The sequence below is a fragment of the Emydura macquarii genome, unplaced genomic scaffold (genome assembly GCF_026122565.2).
Source record: "Emydura macquarii macquarii isolate MOO-44397 ecotype Brisbane River unplaced genomic scaffold, CSIRO-AGI_Emac_v2 contig_3295, whole genome shotgun sequence".
Lineage (NCBI taxonomy): Eukaryota > Metazoa > Chordata > Testudines > Chelidae > Emydura > Emydura macquarii.
The window spans coordinates 3,942,270-3,961,078 of record NW_027133432.1 but is presented as its reverse complement, the minus strand read 5'-3'; the positions used below and the strand labels follow the sequence as shown (position 1 = coordinate 3,961,078).

The 18,809-nt window shown below is 36.9% G+C and overlaps 1 protein-coding gene across 1 annotated transcript in view; it reads right to left on the bottom strand.

Moving 5' to 3' along the window:
• Positions 1-251: 251 nt before the first annotated feature.
• Positions 252-18,809, bottom strand: part of MYO6 (myosin VI) — a 116,612-nt gene continuing 98,054 nt past the window's right edge. Inside the window, 4 exon segments of the mRNA XM_067532704.1 lie at positions 252-1,819; positions 4,165-4,383; positions 8,692-8,823; positions 10,846-10,949. Of these exon segments, the coding sequence (XP_067388805.1) occupies positions 1,620-1,819; positions 4,165-4,383; positions 8,692-8,823; positions 10,846-10,949 (655 nt within the window). The 3' untranslated portion in view covers positions 252-1,619.

Below are 18,809 nucleotides of genomic sequence, written 5' to 3'. Positions count from 1 at the left end.
ACATGGAGTGTATTTGTGAGACTGACTGTGGCACACAAACACCATCTAATCTGAAAGTTAAGAAGCGTTCTCACCACCTTTTCTTACCACACTATAGAACTGTACCTTTTCTTCAGTTCACAAAGAAGGGTATTTAGAAACTAAAGTTTTCAAAAAGATTTCAACCTTAGGATCTAGAGAGGTCTTCACTACAGGAACAGAGAATATTTTGCTTTTAAATTATACCTGATTATTGAAATTTAACCAGAAGGCATCAAACTACATCTCTTTATTTTTCAAATTCCTAGCAATTAGATATAAATATCAAGTTTTAATCTGTTGATACATGGCCAGCATTAGGAACACCTGGATAAATTAATAAAAGGCATCTTTCATGGTGTAAATTAATAATTCCTATACACAAGCATTTCAATTGTCAAGCAAGGGCTCTATTACACAAAACAAGCTAGAAACTCTGAAGGGAGATTAAGTACAAAAAAAATTAGAGTGATTGGAGGAAAAAGTTTCTTATTACAGAATACCAAAAAATGTAGGCATTTGAAGGAGCATACTGTAATTAGACATGCCAATGATGTGTTGCCGGGCAAGATTCTGATACCATCTAACAGAAGTAACAATCTGTGTGCATTTTGTAGAGCTAAAGTAAAAAGGATCTCTGAAATTCAGTCCTCTGTATTGCTTTGCTACTGTTTAAAAAAAAAAAAAAAAAACCACATTTCCCTTGTGCTTTCCTTTAATCTTAAACATATCTCAAGAGATATCTTAGACTATTTTTGCATCATATATTTAAATTACACTATCTGAGTAATGAAACTATCCAAGGACTCCTAACAAAGTTTTGTCAGAAAAATATAACTGAAGCTGTGTTTGCAAGAAATCAGTACTTTAAAAAAAAAAAAAAAATCCTAAAAAAAATACAAGCCTAAATGTGCAGTACATCCTTTGAGTCCCTCCGTTATTACACAATACTTTGAATACATGTGTGCTCTTCTCAAAATATATAAAGAACAATGTCAGTTAAACCAAGAGACAAAGTAAGAAATCAAAGATTTCCCATAAGTTTCTGAAAAAGTCAGTACATACAGATTTTGAGCAGCTTCAGATCAGGACATAAAATGTCTTTGACCATACAGAAATACACTCCAACTTCTCTGGAAAAGAAGTTAAAGCTAAGGCCTCACAATTCCAGTTATAAAATACACTGCACCCTCTTCACTAGACCATCCTTGAAAGCTTACTGTTTTGCATGTTCTGAAGAGGATTTTATAAAAAGGAAGTTGTAATAGAGTTTATCCTAATATGTACCGTACGTACAATCGTGTTATTTGACGGTGTTAGCATTAACACAGAAGCTTTTGAGAAGGATGCAGCATATAAAGAAAATACAACAAACATACTTGACTGAAATTTCTGCAAGGTCCACAGAATGAGTGAGTTCACTACACAAATTAAACATCAAAAGTACAAATTAAACTTCCCATGATTAATAAAATCTGTTCACTTTAAATTAAATATCTCTAACACAATTACAGAATGTTTAAATCCTCTGTTGCATAGAGGAACTCTTCCCTTTATATCATGGTAAGGGCTCTCACCTCTAATATCAATGTGCAAAGTGACTATTTTAATAGGTTCTGCAGCATAGCTGTTGCATACGTAGGGCGAGCTTGTTTGCTCTCAATTGCATTTTGAAGATATTGGATGCCTCCACAGTGCTCCCAAACCTCTTCAAACTGTCTCGGCAAAATTTCAGCACCACGCTTTCGAGTTAAGCCAGTCTCATCAAGATTTAGTTCACACATCTCCATATCATCTTTCCCTGAAAAGGTTAAAGAAAAATTGGTTTTATAAAACCATTTACATGATTAAAGATCCCATTAACTAACATTACGCATCTGCTGTTTCTTTTTTCCCCCTAAAAAGAGTATGATTCTTTAAGAGATACCATGTTTATATTGTAGTTTATAAACATCAAACATTAGTGCTATGAGACCCGTTTGCCTGCCCAAGAGACTGAAGTACTCCTACCCTTAAAATAAGTATAGAACAGTCAGCTGCAGTGTGGGCTAATACTGCATGCTTCAACTAACTTGCCAGTGTGCTTCAAAAGTGAATAGGATAGAATATCTGCAGGGGTTGTCAAGATTTCACAGCCTCCAGGTCTTTTCTGCTGAGCTTACTGACAAGTATAGTTTTTGAGATGTGGGCAGCCTGTCCACTAAGAAATTACTAATCAATTTGTTTCACATAGGCCACTGAAATGCTACTGAATTATCATTACTAAACTTGTGCAGATCTGACTTTGTCCCATTTGTTCTGATCTGAACAAAAGACCCAGAAGTTAAAGGATTTGTGTAACACTGTCAAAACCTGAATCATAGAATCATTGTAATGGCAGGGACTTTGTGAGATCATCTACTCCAGTCTCTTGCACTTATGACTGGACGTAGCATTATCTAGACCATTTCTCACAGGTGTTTGTCTAACCTGCTCTTAAAAATCTCCAATAATGGAGATTCCACAACCTCCCTAGGCAATTTACTCCAGTGCTTAACTACCCTGACAGTTAGGAAGCTTTTCCTAATGTCCAACTAAATCACCCTTGCTGCAATTTAAGCCCATTGCTTCTTGTCCTATCTTCAGAGGTTAAGGAGAATAATTTTTCTCCCTCCTCCTTGTACGTACTTGAAAACTGTTATGTCCCCCTCTCAGTCTTTTCTTCTCCAGAGTAAACAAATCCAGTTTTTTCAAATCTTCCCTCATAGGTTATGTTTTCAAGACCTTTACTCGCTTTTGTTGCTCTTCTCTGAACTTTCTCCAATTTGTCCTCATCTTTCCTGAAATGTGGCACACAGAACTGGACACAATACTCCAGTTAGGGCCTAATCAGTCAGTCTCCCACACTAAACATATTTAAAATGTCACCTATACATATTTAAAATCACCTATATGTACATTAAATCCAAAGACTCAAAGAATGTAGATAACCAATTCTTCTTTTTAATTTTACCAGGAGGTGCATTAAACAGTGTAACCATAGGAAACAATACAATTGTATACATATGCTTTAAATATGCAAGAGGCACCACATAGCTAATTCTATAATTATTCAGGGTACTATTGTTTCTAATTAGCACAGAGAGAAGAAACCTAGTGCTTGGAAAAGCCCCCTGATCATAGGAAACTGCACAAGTAATGTAGGAAGACTCTTCACTATGTTTCTTAAGTGGGAAGACCAAATTAAGGTAGGGATTTGTGAAGGGAGGCAACACAAGAGTTAGGGGGAAGAGCAAGAAACCAGAAGCTTGATTTTTCTCCCTACCACCTTATACATCCATCTCCCCTTTCTGTCCATTTTCTATTACAGTAACAAAACCAGGAATATTTCAACAAAAAGAGAGGAAGGGTCTAACTGATCACTTTATTTGGGGTCGGGAAGTAATTTTCCCTTTGGTCAAACTGGCAGAGACCCTGGGAGTTTTTCACTTTTCTCTGCAGCATGGGGCTTGGGTCACTTGCAGGTTTAAACTAGTGTAAATGGTGGATTCTCTAACTTGAAATATTTAAATCATGATTTAAGGACTTCAGTAACTCAGTCAGAGATTAGCGGTCTATTAGGGGAGTGAGTGGGTGAGGTTTTGTGGCCTGCAATGTGCAGAAGGTCAGACTAGATGATCATGATGGTTCCTTCTGATCTTAAAGTCTATGAGTCTATAAAAGTAGCCTCTGGGCCATGAACAGCAAATGAATGGGCAGCAGACTCAGATGGGCAAGGAGAGGAGAGAGAAAGGGTCTCCCACAAGTCCAGGAAATGTTTAAGAACACATTGTTAAAAATAACTTTCTCTAAGTATTCAAAGTTCTAGATAAATGGGTTTATCCCCTAATTTCTGACTTTTTTCATTCTCCATCTATTATAAACAATTTTTCATAATGGAACAATATATTGCATAAGTCTCTCCCCATTCCCCATTGCTTTCACTGCTACCAAAATAAAAAAAAACAGTGACTATGTAATATTTCTTAGGTCATTTTGTGTCAATGTTTGGTTTTGGCGTTGTTTTGCTCCACAGACTATTGGAGCGTATACCAAGCCTTGCACAGATACAGCATGAATGTCTTACACTTGAGTTTTTCTTTCCAAAAGTTGAGAGAGTATACCAACCTGCTACAAGAAGAATAGGTGGCTTGTCAGGATGAAGTTCCATTTGTCGAGCAATCCAAGGCCCATCAAAATGTGCATACCACCAACCTTTCTTCTTGTTCTGAGGATCTTTATACTGGTCTGCTGGGCGAATGAAGGGGATACGGAAGTAACGCTGTTGTCTGTTTACTTCAATCTCCTGCTGTCTGGCAGGCAACTGAGTTGTTGGGTTCTGTTGAGCTATTTACAAAAAACAGAGTTACAATTGCATATAAAATAGAAAAAGCAGCCCTTAACCCAGTGGTTCCCAAGCCGTGGCGCACCCCGCCGCTCCCCTCCCGCTGACTGCAGAAGGGAGCACTGTCTAGGACCCAGATGGAGTGCATGGGGCTATGGGACTTGTGCAGTTTCCCTGCTGCAGCTTGGGGGCTGTGGGGAGGGGAACTGCTAGTGAAGACTGTGGACAGTCTTCTGTGGACCTCGAGCCAAAAAGGTTGGAACCACTCCCTTAACGCCTAAACACCTTCCTTTTCATGCTAAAAAAACAGGAATATTTCCTAATCAAATAAATTAATTTATTAATTAAATTAAATCAACGCTGAAAAGCAGATTAGCTAAAACTACATGACTCAAAATTTCCCCTTCTTCATTTTCACGAGTAAAACTCCTCCAATGGTAGGAACTTGGGGAGAGCTAATGTTGACGTGCTTGGTAATTTTCAGTACTTTGTTCTCAGGCCTTGAGCACCTCTAGACAATGGGGTGGGGTTAAAATACCTCTATTGTTTAGAGTAATATTAAAGATACATCTTTTTTAAACCAGCCCTTTATAAACATAAAAATAAAGTATTAAGCAGCAACTGGTCTATATAACTGTCTACCCCTTTGCAAAAGCAAGACAGATCGCAGAGAAGCAATTTTAGATATAAAAAGGATAATAATACTTTGTAATATCTGAAGAAAGATGTTCTTTTTGATAATCAACAGAACAATCTTGTAATACCATTAAAGACATCTAACATGTTCATAGAAACACAAATTAATATCCATTTATTACAAAACACATCAAAAATTGCTTTCTGAAATGTGCATTAAACTTAGGAATTAGAATTAGTCTCTAACAGATTCTTAGAAAGTATTTACTGTATGTCATTAAAATCAGCTCACTTGAATAAAGTTTTTCAGAAGTCAAACATACTTTTATGCAACTTGTTTCATTTTTAAGAAGTTATGAAAGCAAGACTGATCTGATCTGCTAAACAGTAACCTTAACATTAATAGATGAGTTATTAAGTGTAAAGGAAATAATTAACAGTGAATTTTCATGAAAAAAAATGGCTGTCACATTTAATTTAGATATTTCTGCAGTTTTATGAACAAGACATTGGTAAACAGAATAGCAAGCTCCTCTTGCTATTTCTTCTATTCATATGGGAACTAGAATGGTTTATTAAAGTGTAGAAAACAATATCTGAAAAAAAAATGCCATATGTAAATGTTAGTTCCTGAAAATTATATGAACAACAAGAACTTTTCATGTCCACATAAGGAAAACAAGAAAAGATTTTCTATAGAATAAGTTTTTAGTAATGTTTATTACATATGAATTATCTGTGGATACCACTTTCATACACTAGCATTAATAAAACACATTCTATATAAAAGAATAAAATTTGGGTTTAACTTAGTTATATTAAACTGCATAGCAATTCATAAACCTTTGTGAATTGCCTGATTGCGCATTACAGCAAATTGAAGATGTATTACTGTAAAACACTTCTCTGAATTACAACAGCAATCAGTGTGTCTTATTTCTATCCTTGTGCACATTTGCATCCAACAGTAAATCTCAATAACAGAAATTCTGAGCAGTCAGCTTAGCCTTTACTTTTCAATGCTAGATACTTCGACACATACAGAAATACTTTATTTTAAAAAAATGTTAGTTTTTGTTTTAAGAAAACAGCTGCTATATTAAGTTGATTACAGAGTTTTGCTACCATAGAAAAATGTGTACAAACATAATAAAAATCCTAAAATTAAAATAGCATAGCATTTCTTGAAACTAAAAATGAGTTCACACCTTCAGTTAACCTACATCAAAAAGGTATTTTTCCCAACATATAGGATCTCATTATGAAAATAAATTCCAAAAATATATAACCATTAGAGAAACAATCTGGGTGAGGTAAAATCTTTTACTGTCCCAACTTCTGTTGGTGAGAGAGACAAGCTTTTGAGCTACATAGAGCTCTGGTAATCTAATACGTATAGCCATTAAGCATCCACATGTTGAGTAAATGGTTTTTGCGGTTGTTTTTGTGTTAAGTAGAAAACGGTGAATTAATATTTTTGATTTGTATATTTTGATTCTACATACAAACATAGCAAAACACTGTTCAGCTGAAGTTAGTAAAAAACTTATAATGGTCCTATTCTTTAAAGTTATCTTAAATAACCATCTCCCCACTTACTTGAGTTGTTCAAAAATGGTGCAAAATCTGTAAACAAATATTCCATATTGAAGGAAACAGTTACATTTTCAATATTTCATAATGTTTGTCACCAACCCAGGTGACAGACAAATGGAAATTCCACTTGTAATGGAAATGTGCGTATTGAGGTAATTAGCATTTCTGTGCTGTTTACTGACAAGAACAAAAGGTTTTCTTTTATTAAGTTTCACAGATCTATGATTGCTTATAGTCTAACTGGGACATAAATTTGAAATTGATATTTCAGTGACTTACAGTCCCAGTCACAATCCCCCCCCACACACAGGTACATGTACTCAGCACAGATTGCAGGGATGAACCTTGGGAGTTATTTCATGTGGTACCTTTAATAAACTTTTGACATTTATATATGGAAAGAAAAATGATTCTTTAATTTGCCACAGTTCTGCTAATATCTAGGAAAGAGAAATGTAGCTCCACTTTTTTTTGGAAGGGCACTATAAAACCCGCTAATTCTAATACCTTCTCTGAGCCAGTGCTTGCTTAGTATATGCTTCCATTTCTCATGCCCACTGACATCTAATTACAGGACTATTTACGTAAAACTACAATATATTGGTGAGTGGATATAAATGGAAATATGTCATTTGAATCATGTATCTAGTGACATCTCAAGGAGTTATAGTACAAGCACCCAAGAAATCAGGTAAGTAATTATTCACTATATTGAAGATTAGTTATAATACATGGAATTGAAATGTTCATTTTGTGTAATTACTTACAATAATAAGAATTTACTGTGACACTAATATGAATCTCTAAAGGTCAGTATTATGATATCACTACATTTCTCTCTCAACTGCAATGATCCAACTTTTAAAAAGAAATATTATACCATATTTTAAGAAAATGAAAAAATAATTTATAATGAAAAACAAGAGTTGCTATAAAATTGATTGCTATGTGGTTTATTCACTCCGGACTAAATATAGTACAAAAATGGGTCTCCCTTATGGACTTTCATAAGGTAGATTTGTGCTTTTGATGGCACATTATTCCCATTAACACCAAACAGTGTTATATTCAATCTAAGAAAATACACCTTTATCATCCATCTAATCCCTTAAAAGGCAAAAGCATCCATTCTCATTAGTGGCATTTGAAATGTCCCATGGTGAACACCATTTGTGAGACCAGTAGGATGAGAGCCTCAAACTGAAACACAGACTGTAAATCATCATCTCATTTGCACACATTTTTAATAGTAATGTTTATGGAACAAAAGTTAAACTGTAAAAAAGTTAAGATGTTGGTTAAAATGAACCAAGAGGGAATATAAGAAGTTGCTGTATAAACAAGGGCTAAAAAAAATCTTGTCTTCAATATATTATGTGCCTTCTGAAAACAATCATATTATGGAGGAGCCACTAGCTAAAACTGTCTCCTTGTTTATTAGTATTGAAGCAATCCAAATTTTTTTTCACAGCCACTGCTGGTTCAGGTACAGCAGGTTGACTATGAAGATATTTAGGATCTATGATTTGGTCTATCACAGAGAAATTGCATCAGACTGCAGAATTCAGAGAGGGGATTCTCTGCTAACAGAAACCTGATTTTTAAATAATCTAAGAAAGGATTTTTTGTGTGTTTTAGGATGTAGCTGAAGTAGCCTCTAACATAGATTTTGCGAAGAGTGTTCTTCAGCAGTTAAGCCTTAAGTACCTTTCTGCCCAGTGATTAACTAACAAACTCCCAACATGCAAAATACCAAATCTAAAACTATTTCTAACTTATGACAAGTATTAATTAGTAGATATGATTGTTTAGAAAACATTATTCTAGTTAACTTATACTAAATCTCAGGAGGAACACTGTATTTTAACTGCAAACTATTTGTCAGTTAAAATCTGTTTAACAAAGTATTTTACCTACTACTTTCATATAAAATTATTATTAAACAATAATCCTTTTCTTCAACATAACAGAGAAAAATATTTTTTAAAATAATTTGCTTGTTTACTCTAGAAACATTTCTATTTTAAAAAATCCTTGGTTGTTTTTTTTAAATTAAGAAATAAATTAACTTTTCTCACCATAGTCAGTGACTGATTTTGGAGCACGCTGTTCTGTTTCTGTATTACGTTTCTTATTCTTGGATTTCCACGCATGATACACTTTCAGTCGTCTGTGAAACTCTTCTCTGCAAGCTGCCAATAGTTCAATATCTATCTCAAAAACAGCAAGGAAAGAGTGCAAAAATCAGAAGACAAACATTTATAAAATAAGTTTATATACATTATTTACATAATTTTAGAGCAAGTTATAACATAACAGTATTTCTTACAATGTCAGTAAATTAAAAGCTTGTGCAAGTGAGAGACAGGTCTAGACTGAGCAAAACAGGCAGATAGGTGTTATGAAGGCTTATTATATAGCTCTGCACAAGCATCACAGTATGGACTTTTGGCATTCCTGATTGCGGCAGGACTGAGAAGCATGCAGACTAGCATGCAGCAATATCTTTAACGCCACACCTAAATTACTGGGTAATAAGTCTGTGTGTGTCAGTCTCTGATTCAAACTCCCACTCACATGTAAAAGTCACATGTTTATCAGTGCAGCTGAGGTGGAATAAGCAAGCGAGAAAAGGAGGAATGGCAAGTGACTGGCTTTCACTTTTGAAGGTGGACCAGAATGCTAGTGAGATCCTCTTCAGTGTAACCTGGCTGGCAAATTCTTCTCCTTACTACAGCCCAGGGGCAAGAACGTCACCTATGCTCTGGCCCCTTCGTGATGTATAAAAAGGTCTAGTGGCACAAAGGGAACCTAAAAAAAAACCATATTCAGCTCTAGAGGATTCCCCTGGTGCAGGAACTGTGGAAGACAGCTGTAAGGGTAATTCCCAAAGGACTCCCTCGCAAGTACTGGCAGCAGTAATGCACTGGAGTGACCAGGAATGGTGGGGGATGTTACAATGCAGAGAAACATGGAGATTCAGAGTTGGATTTTTTAGTGTTTTTTCCTAGCCACAGGGTTCAGGGATACGTCTCCCTCTCCTCTCACTGGAAGCCAAATGCAGGAGAAGAGTCTGGAAAGTTCTTTTTTCTCTTCCTTGAAATAGGGATGGCCTAGCAGCAGCTTATCTGCTGGCAGGTTTGGAACAGTCATCTAGAACTATGATTTGCAATTTGCTCTCTTTGCTTATTCTAGTCCCTATTGCAACCAGAGACTACTTCATTCCTACCAACCATCCAGGGAACTAGCTTGCTGAGAAAACACTTGAGGTCTGGTTACTCAGTCAAGGCCTGAACTTTTTCCTTTAACAGAGATTGTTATTTTTGCCAAATTACCTGGCACAGATAGATAATAGATTCTAGAATGATACCAAATACATGTCACTAGTCACCTAAGAGGATTTGAACTGGGGTTACCAGAGGTGAACAGCTAAGTGCATTAACCCACTGCACCACCTACTCTGCTGTCAACAATATTTTAATCCAAATACTGAAACATTACAAAAGAAAGGCTCAAATTTTAAGTTAATTCAGTGGTTTGAAAACAAATCTAGAGAATGGATAGGTTTCTCTCCAAGATATCCAAGCAGAAATGAAGTGTCTGACAAATTCATCTATTAGCCTCAAGATAGATATCTTTTCCCAGAAATAAACGAATTGTTCATAATTGACACAGAATAACAATTATAATACAATATAAAGGATTATTACAGATAAGTTCATCTCTTCATGATAAGTGACTAAATAGCTAAGCTTTAGCTTCTTAGAAAACTAAGCAAATATTAATTTGATCAACCATGACATCAATACTTTTAGATTGTGCTTTAAATGAACTCTATGTTCCTTGTAGTTTTGGTGAATTCAATAAATTACAGTTAGAAACTTATAAGATCTTACAAATGCAGGGTAAAACCACAGGTATTTAGTTCCATTTCATTGGAATATAAATTAATTTTAAACAATGTCATTAAGAATTTATAGCACATTACTCCTGACTAAAGTGTATTAATTTCACAGATACAACCGTGAATATAACAAATAACATATTAACTTCTGTTTCCTCAGCGGGAAATGGTATATTTGCTCTCCCCTCCGCAGAAAAGTCACTGAACTTAGCTTTTAATCTGAAACTCAATTAGTGAGTTCAAAATTCTGTTCTGGTGAAAGAGATAGATTGATTTATTGTGCTATTGGAACACAATCCCTCTTAGCCCCAACTAACCACAAACTTACCACAGGAAGTATTGATTGTATCACGAAGTTCTGCGTATTTCCACTTACTAAGATCATGCTTCTTAGTGCCAGCAGCAGCTTTTGTGGCTTGAACAACAGGTCCCCTATGGTTATTAAAAAAAACCCAACAACAACGTCAAAGATACAGAAAGAAAAGGAAAGTGAGAAGAAATATTAGAGACAAGAGGACAAGCAGATTGTGCAATTATCTCTGCATAATATGCTTTACATAAGAGCTGAATATAAGAAAGACAAGACAAAATTCACCTCAGAACTTACAGCAGTATAATATATCTTTATTGTAACATACCAGCATTATTAAAAAGAAACTCAAGTAGATGTCTAATTTAGATCCAAAATCTGATTTACCTCAAATATATTTTGTATATACTTTGTATTTTAAATGTTCAATTTGCTCATTTGCAAAGAAATTAAAACAAACCAGAAGTTAAAGCTGTGTGTACTCCACTTCTCTTTTTTGCAGCAACCTTTAAATATACACTGTCCCCAGAACTATGTACCGTCTTGAGGATATCAATAATAGTGATGCAGAATAAAGACAGTAAATAAAAGCAGACAAGTAAATTTTAAGTTCCAATAGAAAAACAAGGGGTGAGGGAAAATGACTCAGTAGGAAAGAATAAAATTGAAAGGGAAACACCATATACTCTCTAAAAGCATGGAGGAATGAATAAAATAATGACTGCTTCACAGAAATCTCCCAAAGTAATAGAGGATATAAAATTAATTCTACAGTAAAATAACTTTAAAGTGTCTCAAAACAACAGCACCTTATTCACAAAAAAAATCAGCCTTAAGTAACGTGGATGGAAAGGCCAAGAGACATACCATTCACAGAGCAAAAAGGCACCGGACACCATGGTAATCCAAAAAAGTTAGTATTAACTACGTTAGTCTAGGCAAGCGATAGAATGAGCAAACATGACACAGATGATTTTTCAAATATATCAGTCTTGTATAGTACATACAAGGCACACAAATTTAACACCCTATAATATACTACTGTTATTTGATTATGAGCAGCAATAATACAGATAAAATTATCTTTATTTTTCACTACTAGCAGTATGACTGAGGGATGGAAGCACTCCCTTCATATTTGTGGTTATCCTGTGCTTTATCAGGACACAAACTGGGATTACAACATCACCATCCCTAATGAGTGATAGAACATGTTGAATTGTTGAATGATTTCAGACAAGAGATACATGATTTTGGTAGTTTCTAGTAAAGCCCAGACTAAATTATTGTTCAAACCCTGAGAGGATGCATTCTCCAGGTCAGGGACTGAGGTCATTACCAGGGTAGCAACATCACTTGATATTGGCATTATAAAAACTGAAGAGAAGAAACAACGTTTTTTGTGCTTTTTGTGCAACTTTGTTTTTGTAGTCATGTCTTTGCATGAGTATAATATCATTAGAATGCAAATAGTTCTATCTATATGACTGAGAAATTTTACTTTTCTGTAGTTTAGATTGATATCTAGATTTAGTCTCATTTTCTTTTTTATGAAGTTACCCAAGTTCTCCAAACTCCTAGAGTTTAATACACTTCTAAAATTAATATCAACATATAATTATATTAATTGTAATATAATTTATACACAAATATATTAATAATGGAAGCTTATTCAGTTATAGGTGTTTGGAGAACTTGGGTAACTTCACAAACAACTGCACACACAGTTATATATAAATTATATATTCTATTCAGGATTTCTCCAGTGACAGTTATGATAGTCCTTGGAGCAGACAGAATACTACAAACATACTACAAACAATACTACAAATCATCACCAAAAGGCTAGAATAAAACCCTCTAATTTACCCAAACATTCTTGTTAACAGCTATTCAAGTAACAACTCACATGTAAATGATTAACTCTGCAATTCCTTACTCTTTAAAGCAATATCATACCTGTTATGACTATTCTTAGGTGAACTTACTGACTTGTAATAGCCTTTGATTACAAATATATTACTATATATACGACAAGATTTACACAGCAGTTATATTCCTCATCCTCTAAACAATACAAAGCTAAAATACATTTTGAAGACATTTCCCCTCCCCTCTATAATTACAAGAGATTAATATAATACATGTATATAAAATATCACCTGTGAAACAAATTACCAAATGAAGGACTGCTTTCTAAAGTATATTTTAATATATTGTTAAAGTATCAGTAGCATGCCACTAAAGGATTGTTGTTAAATGTAATTTCCGCTACATAATGTCTAACCTTCCTGAACCATTAATTTGACAAATCCCGAGGATTTTCCTTATTTAACAACATCATCCATCACTCTTAGGGGCCCCTAGATAGTTTAGATCAAGAGAAGTAGGCCAAAAGGTCTCTGGTCAAACAAGTAATCTTTAAGAACATTAATCCAATTGAACGGCTTAGCCATTCCATTACAGTGCTACTCTGTGCTGAGATCACCATTTTGTTTTTATACATACCTTCAAAGGTAATAGCCTGTAAGCAGTAAGAACAAGAATACCCCACTTCATATGATCAGTCAGGCTTCACTGCTGTACTCAACAATCCAAATAATGGGTATGGATCAAAACCAGAATGCCAGTTGATTATTAAATTTCAGTCTCAAAAAGGAGGTTCCTTGCCTACAATTGGAGGTTCTTCAAAATGGGTGGTCTCTATCTGTATTCCACATGAGATACAAAGGTGCACCATGTGCCTGAGTCCAGAATTTCTTGCAAGCAGTGTCCTTTGGCCTGCTTGTGTGCTGTAGCTCTCCTCACGCTCTCTAGTGAGGGCATAATGGGCAGTGTCGGCTGATGCCTCTCCAGTTTCCCATTCTTACCACTGTGTAACCCAATCCGCAGCAGAGGAGACAGAGGGTGGATAGTGAAAATCAGATAGGGACCACACATCTTGAAGAACTTCTAGTTCCAGATAATGACCTCCATTTCTTCTTCAAGTGACAGTCCCTATGTGTATTCCTCACGTGGAAGATTAAAAAGCAGTAATCAAACAGATGGTGAGGGTGAGGATGCAGAAGTGATAGCTGTCTTAGTACTGCTGTCCCCACAGCCGTATCCACAGTTGACAACTGCACCAAGGCATAATGTCTCATGAGGGTATGCAGAGAGCTCCAAGTAGCTACCCTTCATATCTCTAGTATGGATATGTCTCTCAGAGATGCAGTTGAAGTAACTTGCCCCCTGGTACAATGAGCTTTTATCTCTTTGGGGTGGGAGAGGAGAGCAACAGGTAGCTGGTAACAAAGGATAATACAACCTGAGATCCATTTCTAAAGTCTCTAAGCGGATATACATTGACTTCTTGATTGTTCTGCAATGGGAACAAATAGTTTAAGTGTCTTTCTAACATCTTTTGTTCTATGCCGATAAAGCCAAAGCACTCCAGACGTCCAGAAAATGCAGTCTTCTCTCCTATTCCAAGGCATGTGGCTTAGGAAAAAATACAGGTGAGTGGATGACCTGACTCTTTTGAAACTTGGAAACTACCTACTACCTAAGATGAGGGCGTAGCAAGATCTTTTCTTTATGGAAAGTAGTATCTGGTGGGCCTGCCATAAGAGCTTCCAGTTCATTGACTCTTTTGGCTGATGCTATAGCTATCAGAAAGGCCACCTTCCTGGACAGATGGGTCATAAAGCATGTGGCCAGCAATTCAAAGAGTCTTAGGGAGAGATGATAGAACAAAACTGAGGTCCCACTGAGATGCGAACTTCATCACTGATGGAAAGGATCTGAGAATCCACTCCAAAAATCTAGTTGTGATAGTGTGCATGAAGATCATATGGTTATCCACTGGAGGATGGAAAGCACTGATTGCAGCATTTACACAAGACCCAAAGACCTACAAGACTTGAGGGTAAGGAGGTACTCTAAGGTCTAGTCTACACTGGCTGTAGATTTTGGCAGCAGTCGACAGGAGATACACAAGCTACGTACAGTATTTGCGTATCTCCCATCGACTTCTGAATGTCTACTTACCGCGGCGTCTCCACTGCACTACACCAACGGGAAATGCCCTCCTGTTGACACAGTGCAACACTTCTTACTGGGGTGAATTTACATAGTCAACTTCCGGGTTCAATTGAGGAAGTCTTCACTACCAATCAATCAAACCCGCAGTTTAGACATAACCTAAGGTATCAGGGATTCCGATGGAGTCTGGAGACAAAGTGCATTGATGAGTCCCAGTGGAAAAACACTTCCATTTAGCTGAGTAACAGCTTCTTGTAGAATCTTTTCTACTTTGATTAAGGATGGATTGGACTTTTTGGAACATGAGCATTCTGTCACCATAGCCCATCCAAATATCAGGATCTAAGTTGCAGTGGTCCTGGGTTGGGGTTTGTGACCTTGCCCCTGTGTTATGTTAGAAGATCCGGCAATGTGGGGATTTCATGCACTGAGAGTTTCAACAGATCCATGAACCAGAACTGCCTCGGCCAGTTAGATGTGATCAGGATGATTCAAGCTCTGTCTCAGCAGATCTTCCATACAGCCTGTGGTATCAAAGGAACTGGAGGGAAAGTGTATCCAAAGCAACTATTCCACGATATTAGGAGGGCATCTCCCAAGAAATTAGTGCTCACGGCTGCTTTGGAGAAGTACCAAGGGAGCTTCTTTTTTGCCTGTGAGGCAAAAAGGTCCCAGGACAGCATACCCGATTGAGAAAAGATGTCATTAAGAAATGAATCATGACTCTCCCATTTGTGATTCATTGAGATTCCACTATGGAACTTTGCACCCCGGTAAGTATGCTTATGTGGTTATGTGATGTTTGATGCACCAGTTCCAGAAGTTGACTGCCTCCGGGCACAGAGAGAGAGAGATCTCCTTCCCCTGCTTGTTTATATAAAATACTGTTGTCATATCGTCTGACATTATCTGAACATGTCTGGATTGGATGTGTGGGCGGATGGCTCTGCAAGCCCAACAGATCACCCCGATTTCTAGTAAGTTGATATGCATTCTGAAATCCTTGTGCACATTCCAACACAAGAGGGAGGTGACAGTAATAATGGTTGCCTCAGGTGTCTATGTGAGGAAAGGGAACCCTACTCACACATTCTCTGGTTTTGTCCACTAGACAAGAGAGCCTAACATCTTGGACAGAATTGTGACATTGTCATTTATGGTGCCCTTCTCTGGTGAGTATATGGAGAGACGCCAGGCTTGTAAGCATGGCAGATGTAGCCTGGTGAATGGTGTCGTGTGTGCATACAGCCATGTGGTCAAGGAGGGAAGGACAAGTTCTGACTGACATCCTCGGTCTGATAGCAATCTGGTGTACGGGAGTGCTCATGGCGTGAAACCTTTTAAGAGGTAAATACACTTTTGCCGTAGTCAAGTCTAACATCGCCCTATGAAGTATATGCATCCTGAGGGGTCGAAATGGATTTGTGAAACCACGTGTGTTGTGGCCAGACTGAAGGGGAAGGCTTTGAATTGGTAATTGTCTTAGTGGAAGAGAAACCTAAGGAACTTCCTGTGCGATGGATGGATACCTATACAGAAAAATGAGTCTTTCATGTCAAGAGCTGAAAACCATGTGCCCTCCTCTAATGAGGGAATTATTGATGCCAAGGAGCTCATGCAGAATTTTAGTTTTCAGATAAACTTGTTTAACTGACACAGATTGAGAATTGGCCTCTATCCGCCATTCTTCTTGGGGGATCTGGAAGTAAGAAGAATAGAATTCCTTCCTGTGGTGTTGAGGTGGAATCTTTTCTATGGCTCCCCTGAGGAGCAAGGAGTTCACCTTCTGTCATAAAATCGCTTTGTGAGAATGGTCCCTGTGAGGAACCGGGAAGGGGGTTTGTAGGAAGGAGTTGTCAGAAACTCGATTGGATAGCCTCCACTGATAATCTCTAATACCCATATGTCTATAGTTAGGGTCCTCCAGTCTTTGACAAATTGGATAAGGCAGCCTCCAGACATCTGAACAGGGGAATGAAGAGACATCAATAAGGGACGTGGGTCTTGACAGTCCCATCAGAAGAAACTTTTCGCCTGGGGATTAGAGTACAAATTGGCAGTAGATGTTGCAGAGGCTGAGTTCCCAGGTCTAGACCCTCTCTGTCTCTTGCGTGGTGGCTCCTGAATAAGCTGATGACAAAAGACCTGAGGAATTGGTCTTATTCTATATGACTGTCTATAATTCTTCCTCTTGGGGTCAGCGGAATAAACGCCCAGTGAGTGAAGCGCTGTTAGAGTCTTTCAGGGAGGAGAGAGACTCATCCATTTTCTTGTGGAAGAGGTTGACGGTATCGAAGCACAGATAGCTGAAGGGCAGAGAGCTGATTGCTCTGTAGCTGAAACTTGAGGACTGCAATCACAAGTCTTTCCTCATGATAATGACCTTAGCCATCTCCATCAATGTGGAATCTGCTACATCCACCGTGATGTGGAGTGAAGTTTTGGCCAATTTGTCCTCATCTACTAACACCTAGAAGCGGAATCAAGGGAGTTTGTTCTTAAACTCTAGAAATCTAGCATAATTGATACAATTGTAATTGGACATGAGGGCCTGATAATTAGAAATCCTGGAGGGAAGTGGAAGAGAAGCCCTTTCTTCCCAAAAGGCCAAGTCTCTTGTGTCCCTTATCAGAGGGTGCAGCCTTTGGGTGCTGTTGCTTGGACTGCTTTGTAGCCACATTACTCTGCATCGAACTGCACCATCCTTTTATGACTTTGTTGGGGAGTGGGAAGCGATCTATGAAGCATACACAGGCCAACAGGCATTGCTTGTAAGAAATTCTGAAATCGGGCGCATAATGTGTATGCATATCTCATGTGTGGAATAAATATAGGGACCACCACTCAAAGATGAATCAAACATTTCTCAACAATGGAATTTGACAAGTTACCAGTCACACTAGTGTATATTAAAAATGCTGGGTTATGGATGGAACTTAAAAACTATGCTGTACCACCTTTGGCCAAAGTTCCTGTGATACTTTCTGGAAGTACAGGGCATTTTATCTCCAGTGACTCAGCTTGGTTCTTATATAGTTACTCTACAACCTCCCTACTTATGTTCCCCCAGCAATTTCAACTGGATATGATAATCTTCCTTTTTTCCTGTTAAAAAATACATACAATGTTTTTGTGCAAACGCAAGCATCTGCTGTGTTCAATACTATCAGCACTACAATTAAGAAATGCCACAACAAACGTACGAATATCTTAAGATCATATACACACAGCATAAGGGTTTATGTTAAAAAATGCAAAAGACTGAAAAATTTTATGTGAACTTCAGGACAGCATGTCATAAGGCTGCTTTTTATCCTCGAGGTTACAAGAGACACCTTTTAGTTAGTAACTCAATAAAACAATTTTATTTAGCATATACAGGAGTGTTATCCTGTATTTTCCTTCATTTCTGCAATGTCTATAAAACTGCTACATTATTATACCAACATTGCTGAAGAGACACCATCTGGCATTTTGGGTTTTAATGCTTCAGAGTACTTTTTCAAGGGTTGTAACAACAAAGTAATCTTCAAATTTTCATTTTGTTTGAAATGGAATTATGTCTGGATTTAATTTCTTATTAAAAAGCTACTTACAGTTACATAAACATAATACTTATGATGTCCTTATTAACACTATCCTGAACTTGTAAGCATGCTTCCTGAAAATTTTGGAAACTTGTCAGCATCATCTCAGATACAGTGGAAAAAGAATGCTCTTAAGAAGCTTTTTGTCATCTATTGAAATTATTCAAACAGAAACCTTAACGTGCAATTTACTGATAATTTCCCTCTGAGCATGTTTGTGCAGTCAAGTAAATGTCATGACAAAATAATTAAAGAAAGAAATCAGATAATGATTTTGAATAGGAAGTGTACTGATACAGCAATTTCATCCAAAAGAAAAGGTTGATTTATTTAATTTACTGAGCAATTCCATTATTTTATATGCATCAGCCC